Here is a 14,141-nt window from a genome sequence, read left to right as displayed (position 1 = left end):
AATTATTACAGCAAATCTATAGGGGAGAGAGAGGTCTCCTGGCTCACTGGGCAGTTTATTTTACGTGAGGAAGTTTCTCCCTCACATGTAGAAATATCTTGTTTTCCTGCTTCTGGTCTTGACCCTTGCCCCAACTTCTGTTGCTGTTAGGAGGCAAAAATAAGGGCCAAGGTCTGGGAATACAAGTGTTGTGACTGAAGCTCCACTTGGCCTCCCAAGTCCAAGCTGAGTTGCACCAGGTTCCCTGGGGTGGAGACCTGAGGCAGCTGCCAGGGGCAAGTGCCCACCCATTGGTCTCTGGCCCTCATGAATTGGCCAATGGGAAGGGACAATGGTGAGGTGGGGACTGCCTGCCTCCATGAGTACCAGGCTGCTGAGGCTGGACCATCTCCTCCTCACTTCCATCCTGACTGCAGCGTGTGGTCTGATTCTACACTGGGGGTAAGAGCAATTTGATTAAAGTTCCAGGCTGGGCTGGGGGTGGCTGTCCTGCAGTGGAACCTCTGGCTGGGGTGTGCCCAGGCTTTCTTGTTATAGCAGGGTGGGGATGGATGCTCTACCCAGGCAAAACCCTGGCCAGGGCAGCACTGGTGGAGGCAGATAGGCCTTGGGCTTCTTCCTCGATTCTCCCACAGCTCCAGGAGAAAGGGCTGTTCCTCTGGTCAGACTGCCTGGGACCATCCCGAATGTTGCCTGGGTAAGCAGGATGCTGACCCAGAAAAAAGATTGGGGTCAGTGAGATGGGAGGGAAGGTGCAGTGATAGAGTCCAATTAGATAAGAGGAGAAAGGGATCAATCACTTCTTAGCTTGACCATGGAGACAAAGAAAGAAGCAGGTGAAGAGGCAGCTTGAGAAAAACCTGAGCTCTGATCTCAGACTGGGTTAGGAAGCCAGCTCTGCTGCTTGATTCCACTCAGCAAAAATTTGTTGAGCAGATTCCACGTGCCAGACACTGGGTCGGGTTTATGAGATACAAAGATGAGTGAGATGTGGTGGTTGTCTATAGATCTGGGGGTGTCTGTAGGTATGGGGTTATCTACACAGATGCGGGGTATCTCACAGGGTGATGAGAGGTTCAAATGAGATAAAGTGAGCAAGGGGCCTGGCATCTACTGGAACTTGTGAAAAATCCTATTTTTAGAAGACATTTTCTGACAGAAACAACCAGATCTACCTGGCCTTTGCCAAGCCCAATCCTGCTTACCCCAGTGAGCCCAGCATTTGAAGCATCCTGGTTGTTTTTAGCTGTAGATGCAGAAGGTCGGAGTGGGAAGGATTTTAGAGACCAGGCCAGCACTCATGTGCCAGAGGATGTGGGTCTCTGGTTGGGAGACGTCCTGGTTTTCAGATCAAGCCTCACAAGGGATGCAGCTGCCTCATTCCTGGTGCCTTCCTCCATTATGAGAAAGACCAGCTCCTCCTGACAAGGTTGAGGAGCGCTTTATACTGGTGGGATATGCCCAAAGGAGCGTTAAGAGCATCAGCTTTGTTCTTGACGCAGTGCAGTGGAAAGGGAGCCCTGTACCTAACTGGCGGCCTTGTTTCCTCCCTCCCTTAAGTCTGAGAAGAGACACAGGCATTGCTCTGTGTTCTTTCTAAAGTGGCTGCAGGGACAAATTTTTCCCTTACTCCTTTTCAAGCCAGGAGACACTTGGCTGAGGTCAGGAGGTAGAAGCTTTGGAGTAGAAGCTTTCAATCAGGAATTCCTTCATGTGAAGAGAGACTGATCCTAAAAATGTGGTGGAGGGATGCTCTGCTTTACTAGTTCCTTGAGAATACGCATGTGTGTGTGTGTGTGTGTGTGTGTTGGGCTTGGGAATGCTGACAGCTCTCCCAGGGCTGAGTGAAATACTGTCTCCCAGGTAATCCTCCTGGGAACCGGACAGAGCTGAGTTGATTCCTGGTTCTGCCATTTATTATTAGGTTGCACCATGTGGCATTGCTGATATTCTACCATTCTGACCTTTAAAAACAGCAATTTAGTATAATTCAACCCCACAGTTGCATGATTTTAAGCCAGCATCTTGGTGTCTTCGAGTCTCAGATTCTTCTATAGAGTGGAGTCAAAAGCAGGGCTATGGGGAGGATTGGATGAAATAAGATCTGGAAGTGCCTTATGCAATTTATACTACAAAGCACTCTTGCCAATTTCAAAGTGTTTTCATGTCCCTGATCTGACACGATCTCATTTAGCAGATTAAGAAGCTGAGCCGGACAAACCTTTTTAAAGCCGGTGTAACGTGTTGGAAAGCTCACTGGTTTGGAAGTCAGGATGGCAATCTCTCAGGGATCATTGCCTTAATCTCTCAGTTTTCCCATCTCTAAAGTTGGGGTCATTTTCCTTGCTTCATGGAGTTCTTGTAAAGATTAAAATAAATAATGTGTAAAACTCCCACTGTGGGTGCTGTCTTCTCTGAGGACCTAATAAATGCGTCCCTGTCCTTCCTCACAGCCTTCCATTTGCGAAAGCAGAGCAGGGGGGAGATGATTTTGGGAGTCCCTTTTGTCCCTCAGGGACTTTATGAACTGTCCTTTCATGCCCTTTCCTGCTGGAAAGATTGGCACTGGGTTTAGTGACCTCTTTCCCCCATTCTGCTGTCTGCAGCCAGTCCCAAAGGCGACTCCCTCCTTGAATTTCACAAGGTTTTGCTGTTGTTACTGAAATTTCAGCAGGCCAAAATGGAATTCCTCATACATTTTCACGTGTGAAATGAGAGATCCTCTGGCCCTTTAGGATGCAGAGAACATTATACTCACTCCCTGGTATAATTTTAAAAGTGAGCACCATGAAAGCCAGTGCAGTGGAAAAGAACTCAGGCTTGGACTTCAAAAGGCGCCTCTGCACTCTTTTCCTTGTCATCCTTGGCCAGAAGTTACTAAGCCTCTCCGGTCCTCGGATTTCTCTTGTGGGAACTGAGTCCTGCCTCCTGGAATTGTAGAGGTGAAGTGAGATTAAAGGGGTGGTGGAGGTACAGGGGTGGTCCTTAGCAGGTAGTCCATAAACATTTGTTTGCTTCCCTTCTCTTCACCTATATTTGGAATACTTTATAAGTTTACAAAACACTTCTTCATACTTTTAGTCAATTAGTTCTCACAATAATATTGTGAAATAGGCTAGGTAAGGATTACTGTCATTAATAATCATATTTGCAGACAAAGAGCATGAGTTCTGGGAGATGCGGTGGGGGCAGGTAAGTCACCCAGTGAGTTAATGGTGGAGCCTAGACTAGAAACCAGGTCACTTGCATCATAATCTGGAGAGCTTTTCACAGTATTCTGTCCCCCATCCTATGGAGTGAATATTAAAAGGCAGATGTGTGACCCTGGTGCTTTTCCCCTCTGGCTATGCCGAAGAGTCCATTGTTGGCTTTGGAAAACCAGAGTTGGGTTTCCAGCTCCTCTACTTCTACCTCTGGGATCTTGGACAAATCACGTAACCTTCCTGAAACCCGCTTTCCTCATCTCTAAAATGGGTACAGTCATAGTTCACCTTGATTGAGCACTGACATGTGCCAGGCACTGTTCTAAGTGCTTTATGTGGATTATGCCACTTATCCTCCAACAAACGGATGACTGAAACGTGTAACAGGTAAGAACAAATTATTTTCACTAAGCACTGAGATCACCGAGCATGTGTTTCCTTTTGTCCCTCATACTGTCTCTCAAAATGATTGTGAGAATTAAATGAGATATCAAGAGGTAAGGACTTTACAAATGACATTCTACACAGACAAAGCATTGTAAGTAGAACTTGGGATTTACCTTCATGATCCTCGTAAAAGCTTTCTTTACAGGCACAACTGAGTCTTAGATTATAGTCTGAGATTACAATCTCATTTAATAAAGTTTTCCCCTATAGAAATAGCAGTTTTCCGAAATCAAAGTGTAATGACTGCTATACCTAAATAAAGAGCACAAATCATTTTGGAATACATTTTTTGAAAATTGGGCACCTCTGTACTGACCTTCAATTGTTATCAATTGCTGATTTTCTTATCCAGAGCCACGTTAGAAGGCAACCTTCTTCTTCAATTGGAATCTGTTCTTAGCATCGGAAACTTCCTAGAATCATGTACCCATCTCCCCTCACTCCTCCTTTTAGTACCTCCACCCCATGCCACTGTCATGGAACCCAGACTGGTTGTCCCTGTTAGTGGAGAAATCTGTCCACCACATGGAAGTGTTGAGGACAGAATGCCTTCCCTTGGGCTGGGAGAGTAGAATCTTGATTTTTTTTTTTTAAGGTATGCCTTTTTTGGTGAGGAGGCTTGGTCCTGAGCTAACATCTGTTGCCAATCTTTCTCTCTTTTTTTTCCTCCCCAAAGCCACTGTACATAGTTGTATATCCTGCTTGTAAGTCCTTCTAGTTCTTCTATGTGGGATGCTGCTGCAGCATGGCTTGATGAGCAGTGTGTAGGTCTGTGCCCAGGATCCAAACTGGCGAACCCCCAACCGCTGAAGCGGAGCCTGCAAACTTTACCACTATGCAACCAGGCTGGCCTCCAGAATCTTAATTTTTAAAAGAGGAGGAGGAACAGAGAATTCTAGAGACCTTCTGACTTTTCACTCCCTCCAGTGGTTTGGAGTATGCCCCCAATTACCCTTTATCTTTGGGGCCTTCTGTAGATGCCTCCACCTCATTTTCTGTATTCTCTCCTCCTGTCCTCCGTGGAAAAGAACACAGCCTCATAGATTCTGCCCTCACCATTTCTGGAGAAAGCAAGCACAGAGCCTCTCAGAGGTCTTCTCAGGAATTTGATTGCTAACCCCTTAAGGAGCTAGGATAGAGGTGACAAATATGGGGAAAGTTTAAAGACATGAAATCTTAAAAGTTTCAGAACAAGTATTCTTCCTACATACAAAAAGTGCTTGGCTGGTCTCTCCTCCTTGGCTTCTCATCTAACTCGCCTCTTTTTTCTTATCTTGGGACAAGCCAAGACTAAGCTATGACTTCTATTTCCAGCAGCTATTGGGAACGCCCTTCCAAGCTCTCCAAATCCAGTAGAGGGCAACAAAGGTACCTGTAGATGGTAAGAGTGAGCCTTAGCTAGAGACTCATGACCACCAAGGGGCAGCATCCGCCTCCATCAGCTCCTGTCTCTGCTGCTGTGTCGCCTCAGTCTCTCTGTCTCCCCTCCTCTCTGCCTGACAGTCTCATTCTCTATTCTCACTTTACTTGTAAGATCCTGTTAGAACTTGATAGTTGATAAATGATGCATCAGATCAATAGAGAGGGAAAAGATTAATTTAATAAGGTATCTTTAAACAGCTAGTTTACAAATAGGGAGAAATTGAGTATTTTAGATCACAATTTACACCAAAACAAAATATCAGAGATGGATTAAGGAGTGAAATTTAAAATATATCAAACAACAAAGGAAAATAAAATAGAATTTTAACCAAACCCTCGCATGAATAAGGACTGTTTAACACTTAGAAGCAGAGAAAAATATCAAGAGTTGACTACATAAAAACTAAAACTTCTGTCACCTAAAAATCAGGATAAATGAAACAAAATAATCTGCACTCTAGAGAAAATAGTCACAGCCTATGTGACAAAGTGTTTGTATAAAGAGCTCACACAAATCATTGTGTCCCTAATAAATTAAGTGACAAAAACAACTAAGAGAGGTATCTTGAATGGGGACATTAAATTAGGATAGGAAATTAAATTAGGAAATAGACCTTTAATAAAATGTATGACTCATTAATGATCACAGTAGGGAAGTGCCATTTCTTTAGTTTGCTAAACTAACAACAACAAAAATGGTGTTTAATGATAATATCCGAAGTTGATAAAGTAGTTAGGTAGTGATGTGCACACTCACACACTGCTGGGGGACAGTAGAACAAACTGCAATTTGGGAATATGCATCAAGAGCCTTAAAAATGTCCATACTTCTTGTCCAGTAATTTTACTTGTGGGACTATGTCATAACAGAACAAGAATTTGGGGATAAACTATATGCTAAGGATATTTGTTATAGATTTTAAAACAATATCTTAAAGTGGAAGTAAGCTAAAAGTTCAACAAAATGGAAGTGCTGAAGCGTATTTTGGTTAAATCCATGTGATGGACTAGCACACACACATTTAAAATGATGATTATAAAAACTAGAAAATGACCAGGAAAAGATAGGGGAATAAAATTTCTATGTAAAGTGTGTTTTCCACTATGTTTAAAAACAAATAGAGAAATTCTTAGGATTGGGGATTGTTTTGTTTTTTGTAGTTTCCAAAGTGTTTATATTACTATTTTAATGAACACATGAGCATGTATTTGTGCATGTGTATATATGTGTATACGAAAGATGAGTTGATTGTGTCACATGGAGAGGGCATTATAGAGCCCCAGGTAATGGATGGGATTAGGGTGGGATTCCAGACACCATGTACATCTTTGGGGTAAGATTGCTAATTAAGATCTTGCCTGCATTCCTTACAAAGAGGCTATTTCCTGAAGCCAAACTCAATTTTGGAGACTTTGTGTAATCTATGAGACAAGCAAGCTGATGAAAAATAGTGAGTTTAGGGTAAAAAAGTACACATGGACTGTGTTTTGTTTAGAATCAGGTGCTTGGGATTAACCAACTTTCGAACTCCACAGAGGGTCTTAGTGATGCCTGTGGTCCAGGATCCTAGGACATATTTCCCCCTCTGTGGTGCTTTCTCTCAATTCCCTGGCAAGACAGGGATTGGGAGACTAAGAGTCTGGCAATCAGGCGTGGCAGGATAAGATCACTCTAATATCAGAGGTAGATGCTGGGAGGGGACAAGAGTCCCTATGCACGTAAAGGACTGCCTTCTGGGAGGGGGACCTAGAGAAGCAGTCTGAGACAGGGAGTCTCTTGGCCACCTATGCCACTTGAGCTTTGTGAATACATATTTCAAATGTACTCTACCCTCCCTGCTTCTTTCCCTCTTCCTTTCTCCTTTTCTTCCCTCTTCCTACCCTCCTCTCTCTGGCTCTCTTGCTCTTTCTTTTTTTCATTATAAATACTTATTTAATCCCTACTCTCTACTGGGAGGGTGTTAGGCTTTGCCCCCAGTGCTTGTAGTTTAATGGAGGAAGGAGGCAAGCCAATCAGGCATCCCAGTACACTGCAAGAAGAGCAATGGTGAGGGCCCTGGGTGACACAGAGGTGGGACAACCAACCCAGGTTGGGGAGGGAGGACCAGGAGGAGTTCCTGAAAGAGCTGACGTCCCAACTGTGTCCTAAAGGCTGAGTAAGGATCAGGCAGGTGAGAAGGTGTAAGTAAGGGTGGCCCAGGCAAAGGGTCAGTGGATATTCTCATGGGACAATGTGTCTCTGGTTGTCTGACTAGCTCAAGGAAAGACTATGTGTGTGTGTGCTTGTGTGTACATGTGTGTGCATGTATGTGTATGTATGTATATGTATGTGTGTGTTTGGGTTGGGTGTGCTGTTTGGGGTCTGCTCTCATGGCTGACAGTGCAGATTTGGATTCCAGGACTCAGGATGCTGTTGCTCCAAGCTGTTCTATTGCTACTAGTCCTGCCGAGTCCGGGTGAGGTTACCACGACTGAAGAGACTCTGCCCAAGGGGGGCTGTGCAGGTTGGATGGCAGGCATCCCAGGGCATCCTGGCCACAATGGGACCCCAGGCCGTGATGGCAGAGATGGCACCCCTGGCGAGAAGGGTGAGAAAGGAGATCCAGGTAAGAACAAGGTTTTTGGCTTCCTCCATCACAGACGTCTCCTGGGTATAGGAGGGCTTCTAGAATTGGACTAGGGCATTAGTTATCGACTCAGACCTAGTTATGGGGAAGAAGCAAAGCTTTTTTATGTGACTTACGAGCAACCTGAAGTGAATTCTGGGTTGGCTTTCTGGTGCTGAGAATAGATGTTATCTGTAAAACCAGTGCCATTGACTCTGCTCTATCTACATCACCCTCCCCATCTCCTTTCCCACCCCCACTTCCATCCATCCCTATTCCCAATCTGTTTATATTCTTATTTCTCCTCATTTCCACTTAATTCCCATTCCATTCAGTGGCATTCAACCACACCATGAACACCTCCTGCAGCTCACAGTCCTTCTCTTGGAGAACTCTTGGTCTACTCACGAAGACAAATCTAATGCACAAGGCTCTGTTAGAGGTTACTACAAGGAAGTTCACTCCAAATATGCCAAGTCCAACGTGGACAAATGTCCAAGGTATAGAACAGAGAGAAAATGCCCTCAATGCAGGCCTGGATTAAAAATGAAGGCTTCAAAGAGGAGGCAGGGCAGAGGGAACAGAAGAGCAAAAGTACGGTTGGTTGAGCCAGCACATAAAGGGTTGGGGGCATGGAGGGTCTATGATGGAGACTTATAGGAGAGAAGGTTAGCAATGAATTGATGGGATTCTGCTGGGGGGATGTGGAAAGAGGACGTGAAACTCTCCCCTTTGGGAGCTCCCATTGGTTCCTTGCTCTGTAAGTCAAACAGGTTGTGAGAAGGCTCCATAGGGACAGTGTTTTAGGCTGGACCTAACCTAGGCAGGAGTTCTGTCCCTTGTAGTCACTGAAGTCTGCTCCTTCTCTAGGTCTTGTTGGGCCTAAGGGTGATGCTGGTGAAACTGGAGTGCCTGGAGTTGAAGGTCCCAGAGGCTTTCCGGGAATCCCAGGCAGGAAAGGAGAAGCTGGAGAAAGTTCCTATGTATACCGCTCAGCATTCAGTGTAGGATTGGAGACCCGAGTCACCGTCCCCAATGTTCCCATTCGTTTTACCAAGATCTTCTACAATCAGCAAAACCACTATGATGGCAGCACGGGCAAATTCCACTGCAACATTCCTGGGCTGTACTACTTCTCCTACCACATCACAGTCTACTTGAAGGATGTGAAGGTCAGCCTCTACAAGAAGGACAAGGCTGTGCTCTTCACCTATGACCAGTACCAGGACAAGAACTTGGACCAGGCCTCAGGCTCTGTTCTCCTCTATCTGGAGAAGGGCGACCAAGTCTGGCTCCAGGTGTATGGGGATGGAGATCATAATGGGCTCTATGCTGATAATGTCAATGACTCCACCTTCACAGGCTTCCTTCTCTACCACGACACCAACTGATTACCACTAACTCAGAGCCTCCACCAGGCCAAACAGCCCAAAAGTCAAAGAACAGTCCACAGGTTTCCATTGTAGTTAGGAGAATGATTTTATTATCTAGTTGGAGGGCTCTGAACATTAGTCACTCATTTACTCATTCATTCATTTACCAAGTACCTTTAAAAAAATCATATATTGTGTTCCCAGTCCTGAAGAAGACATATTCCCTGGCCTCAAGAGTCTGGATGTATTGGCAATGAGAGGATGGTAACATTTACTGGGGAGTTTCAGATACATGACAAGATAAACTACAAGAAAGTCTTCGACAATGCTATTCTGTGCCCCCTGTTTCTCCTGATGTTCATGCCAGTCCTGTGAGGTACACAGGAAAGATATTATTCTTCTCTTTTTATACTTTGGGTCCTGAGGCTGAGACAGTTAAGTGAATACCTAAGGTCACATAGGTATTCACTGGCGGAGCTAGAAATCAAACCCAGGGCTGTGGCCCTTTTCCACTAGCCTGGGTCCTTTTTACAGAATATACGGCCTCTTTGGGGATGTTGGTAGGGGTCTCCCACCTAGCTCACCTGGCTCACCTTTGAATTTGCCTTCATCGTACGTTAAGCCTTTCCCCCAGCAGAGCTCCCTCAGAGAAGGTGGTTCTATGACTAGGTCTCATCCCAGAGGGATGAATCAGTGGCCCCTGCGCTATTCTGTACTCCTCTTCTCCGTGTCTTTCCTTATACTCTTCCCTCTGGCCCAGAAAGCCAACTCCATCTCCAAGTGCTGAAATCCTCCCTGTTCCTCAAGGCCACCTGGTCGAGAAGCTTCTCTGATGAGACAGCTCTTTCCTGCAAACCTTCCTCGCACACTGTTCCCCTGTGACCCTCCGCATGTGACCCTGGAGGAGAATCCTGGGTATGGGAGACAGCCTCCCACCAGGCCAGGGACAACTGCCTGGGGAGGACTGTGTTTCCTTTCCCTCTGAGTCTCCCGGCAGGTTTACGACAAATGCCTCACGAAGACCAGTCTCTTGAATCTCACATCTACCCAGAATTGACTCCATTTCAGTCTCTCCATGTAACTAATCCTTATCTACAAAAAACATTTTTATTTTAGGAACTCCCTGATTGTGAGCATCCAATCTTTGCTCCACTGAACAGTTGAATCTTTTCCACTGGGGTTAGGGATGATCATGCCTTCCAGAACACTTAAAGAATTTTCCCTCAAGGAGGTAGCTTGAGTCTGTGATGAAAAACCCACAAAGGAGTTCGGAAACCATTCTTTCCTTGAGTACCAGCTGGATCTGGGAAGACGGGCCTTCTGAGTCTATTCTTGTTCTTTAACAATTCCACAAAAAGAAAGAAGAAAAGAAAATGATAACAATCTGAAGTGATGGATATGTTAATTAGCTTGTTTGTGGTGATTATTTTACAATGTGTATGTATCTTCAAATTCTACATCTTAAATATACGCAATTTTTTACTGTCAAATATTCTTCAAAAAAATTACAGATCGTTGATAGTAATAAACAGCTTCTCAGGAGAGAATAGCTTGAGTAACACTCTTCAAAGATTTTAGCAAAAGCAGAATTAATAGGATTCTGGATAAATATAGAAGTGGAAAACCTATTTTTTGCTTACGGTTTTAAATTCTGAATGATTCCCTTTTATACGTGTACTGCTGTTCATTAACTATTATTTCTACATATAGAGCTTTGTCTCTTAAAATGCTTACCTATCATTATTTTCAAGTAAAGATACTGTCCAGCATTAAAAGCAGAAGCACTTGCATCACGTGCCTTTTGTTTTCATTTTTGGAGAAAGACATGGGGGTTAGAGAGGAACAAAGCGATAAACCTTGTGTTAGGCAAGATTCTACGTTGTAAACGACAGAAAATCCAACTCAAACTAACCTAAGGAAAAAAAGGTATTTCCTTGCATAATGGGAAATATCAGAGCTGTTCTGTCTTCAGGTAAGGCTTGAACTAGTGGCTCAAGCGATATCATCCAAGACCCTTTTCTGTCTGTGTTTCCACTCTGCATTCAGTGGGGTAGGCGTCCCTTTCAGGCTCTATACTGTCTAGTTCTAGGCTCTCCCTCATGATATCAAAAAGACTGTAACCTGGGTAATTGTAGGGCTCACTTCATTTGTTTCCCTTCTCTTACGGATCATAGTCCTGCACTACCTGTTGTCCAATATCTGAAATTTATTTTTCGTCTATTTCCTCCAGTTTTCTAGTTGCTTATGGTGGGAGGATAATTCCAGACTCCATTAATCTGTCATGGTTGGAAATGCAACCCCAGAGTTTTAATGATATTTCATCAGTTACAGTTCCAGCTTATAAATCTTTCGTTCTTTTTGCCTTCAGTACTATGAATAAGAAGACTTTAGAAAGTTAGTAATGGTATCATCATACACTTAGTATTGTGTTGTTAATGAAGTATAAAGGCACTTGCTTTTATGTAAGTTTCTGGTCATTTATCAGTGGAAGAACCATTTAACAATATTTTTTGATTTTTTTCTGATTACAAAGATAATGCATTTTCATCACAAAAAATTGGAAAGTACAGGACAGTTTCAAGGAAAAATAAAATTCAATCATAATTCTGCTTCCAAGAGACTATTACAGTAAACATTTTGTTCTACCAGTTCTTTTGTGTATATACATATATACATATATAAGTTGATAGTGATTTCTTAAGCTACAGTATTGGGGGACAGGGTAGGGTATCACAAATAACCCTCAAACTATAATTTAAACCAAAATTGTCAGAATGCTTTAGAATATAGTTTGAAGGTAAAGTAATTTAGTTTAGTGGATATTTTACATGTAAACAACCTATGCAATATATACATATATCGAATCATTATGTTGTACATCTGAAGCTAATATAGTGTCAAATGTCAATTATATCTCAATTTAAAAAAGCCCAGTGTGTTAGAGGAACGAATGTTAGCTTTCGCTATGGTACAAGGATAGTCTTTTCTAGGGTTAGGCTGACTCTTCCTTGGTTCACTTGCTCAAAAACTGAAGGAACTGTGGACTTTGTTTTCAACAAGTCTAACCACGTGTGACAAAGAGATAGCTGATTCTTTTTAGCCTAATCCCCATGCCTAGGAGTAGAAGGTCAGCATCTCCAATAATAAAAGAAATGCACATTAAAAATGAAAAAAAAAAAAAAAAACCCCAACCTTTGTTTGGGTTCTCAACACTTTTGGATTTGTGGCGTACGTTGCATTCTAGAAATTTTGGCAGCACTCAAGGAGAGCTTGCTGACTAAGTCAGGGGTCACTCCTCAGCAGTGGTGGCTCCTGTGAGTGTAAAAGCACCCTTCACTAGCACACTAATTATTTGGTTGCCTTCTATACCGCTTCACAGTTTGAGAACGCGAGGTTCCATGACTTTGCTCTCCTACCTAATTTCCAGTAAATGGATCTTAGTGAGATGAATCTGCTTAGGGAGTGGCGTTTTCCGAAATGTGTAATTTTCACAGCAGAAAAAGAGGTGTTTGAATGAAGAACCTCAGGGAGTCAGGTTAAGAATGGGATTATTTCTACAAGGTGATGCCTGTGCTGGGCTTAACTTCTTAAGAGCTTTCTTTTGGACTTTACCAAAAGCCTCGTTTCAAGCATTTCTTAAGGTTTGCTCTTCCTGCAATGTTTTAATTTCCTTAAATTTCTTGAGCCACTTAGTACAGTCTTTTGTTGTGGTGTAGGGGACAAGAAAGGGACAGGGCAGTCAAATAAGGTGAGGCTTGCCCTAAATCAACCTCCAGTGTTTGTGGAGAGGAAACAGTAAGCTGTGTGGCTTGTGTTCAGAAGTGTCTGACAGGGAACAGGAGGCCTGTGGCAAAGCTGAGAGAAGCTGCAAAGCCACTCCACTCACAAGAGGGCCAAGTGGAGTCACCTAAGACACAATGTTTGCTTTTCCTGTATTTCTCCTGGAGGAAACAGACCATTTAAAAGGGACAGGAGGAAGAGGAAATTTGGATTACATAATACAGTTGTTAAAAAATTGGAATCACACTGAACATTCAGCGTTTGCCCTGCCTTGTTAAGTAAATTGAATATTTTTCTATGTCATGGAATACAGTTTGTAAATGTGATTTTTATATGGATGCACAGCGTTCCACCATACAGATATTTCTCAGCCAGCCAGGGACCACTGCTATAATGGAATACCAGAAACTGGGTGACTAAAACAATAGGAGTTTATTTCTCACTGTTCTGGAGGTTGGCATGTCTGAGATGAGGGTGCCAGCACGGTTGACTTCTGGGGAGGGCCCTCTTCCTGATTTGCAGATGGCTGTCACTCATGTGGTGGAGAGAGTGAGTTTATCTCTCTGTGTCTCTTCTTATAAGGGCACTAATCCCATTCATGAGGGCTCTATCATCGTGACCTAATTACCTCCCACAGGCCCCAACTCCAAATACCACAATACAGGGGATTAGGCCTCAATAGATGAATTTTAGAAGGACACAAACATTCAGTCTATCGCAGGGTGTCACAGTGATTTATTTGGATGTTTATACCTAGAAATGAAACATGCTGGCAGATGTGTGTATAGATGGGGCAAAATGCTTGACTATTGACTATTTTGAAGAATGGTGTCAGAGCCCAAATAACTTGGAAGTCTCCACCCTGGGCTGGTTGGCTGAATATTAATTACGGCTGGAAAATAGAGATGAGGAGAATGGCTCACAGACTTATGGCTGTGTTTGAATGATGTTATTAACAGAGTAAACTTTATAAAACCCAGGCTTATGAAAGCTGAACTGTTTTCTATGATTTGAGCTTGTAGAAAACTTCCTTAATATGCCACTCCTGCACACACAGCTGTTGACTGGCTGAGGTCTGGCAAAGGGCGAGCCAGTGCTCAGTGAAGAGTTGAAGTAGCCGTTTTTTCTCAGATTCACACATTTCTTTCGACTTATTGGCAGCAAGATATTATCTGGTTCATAGTCTTGCTTACTTGGCAGACACCTTTTTTTTAGTAAACATGAATACATTAAATCTGAATCCTAAAGACAAAGACCTCACTGTTTTCTTTATTCATGACACAATCACAGTCACAAAAAAGGAAGCATGA

At 43.4% G+C, this 14,141-nt stretch overlaps 1 protein-coding gene across 2 annotated transcripts; it reads left to right on the top strand.

Moving 5' to 3' along the window:
* Window positions 1–286: 286 nt before the first annotated feature.
* Window positions 287–10,841, top strand: ADIPOQ (adiponectin, C1Q and collagen domain containing). 2 transcript variants are annotated; one of them, XM_014843352.3, is made up of 3 exons: window positions 287–441; window positions 7,472–7,678; window positions 8,549–10,841. In XM_014843352.3, exons 2-3 carry the CDS (start codon window positions 7,480–7,482, stop codon window positions 9,067–9,069), a joined length of 720 nt encoding a protein of 239 aa, XP_014698838.2. In that variant the 5' UTR covers window positions 287–441; window positions 7,472–7,479; the 3' UTR covers window positions 9,070–10,841. The 2 variants fall into 2 exon arrangements, with proteins under 2 accessions (XP_014698838.2, XP_070365360.1); XM_070509259.1 differs by having other exon boundaries at window positions 433–697.
* Window positions 10,842–14,141: the final 3,300 nt, after the last annotated feature.

This window comes from Equus asinus, chromosome 5, assembly GCF_041296235.1.
Source record: "Equus asinus isolate D_3611 breed Donkey chromosome 5, EquAss-T2T_v2, whole genome shotgun sequence".
Lineage (NCBI taxonomy): Eukaryota > Metazoa > Chordata > Mammalia > Perissodactyla > Equidae > Equus > Equus asinus.
This window is presented reverse-complemented; position numbering and strand designations above follow the sequence as displayed.

Coding starts and splice junctions, on each gene's coding strand:
- ADIPOQ (XM_014843352.3), top strand. CDS start 7,480: ATGCTGTTGCTCCAAGCTGTTCTATTGCTACTAGTCCTGCCGAGTCCG. Junction 7,679..8,548: donor GGGTGAGAAAGGAGATCCAG/GTAAGAACAAGG, acceptor CTCCTTCTCTAG/GTCTTGTTGGGCCTAAGGGT.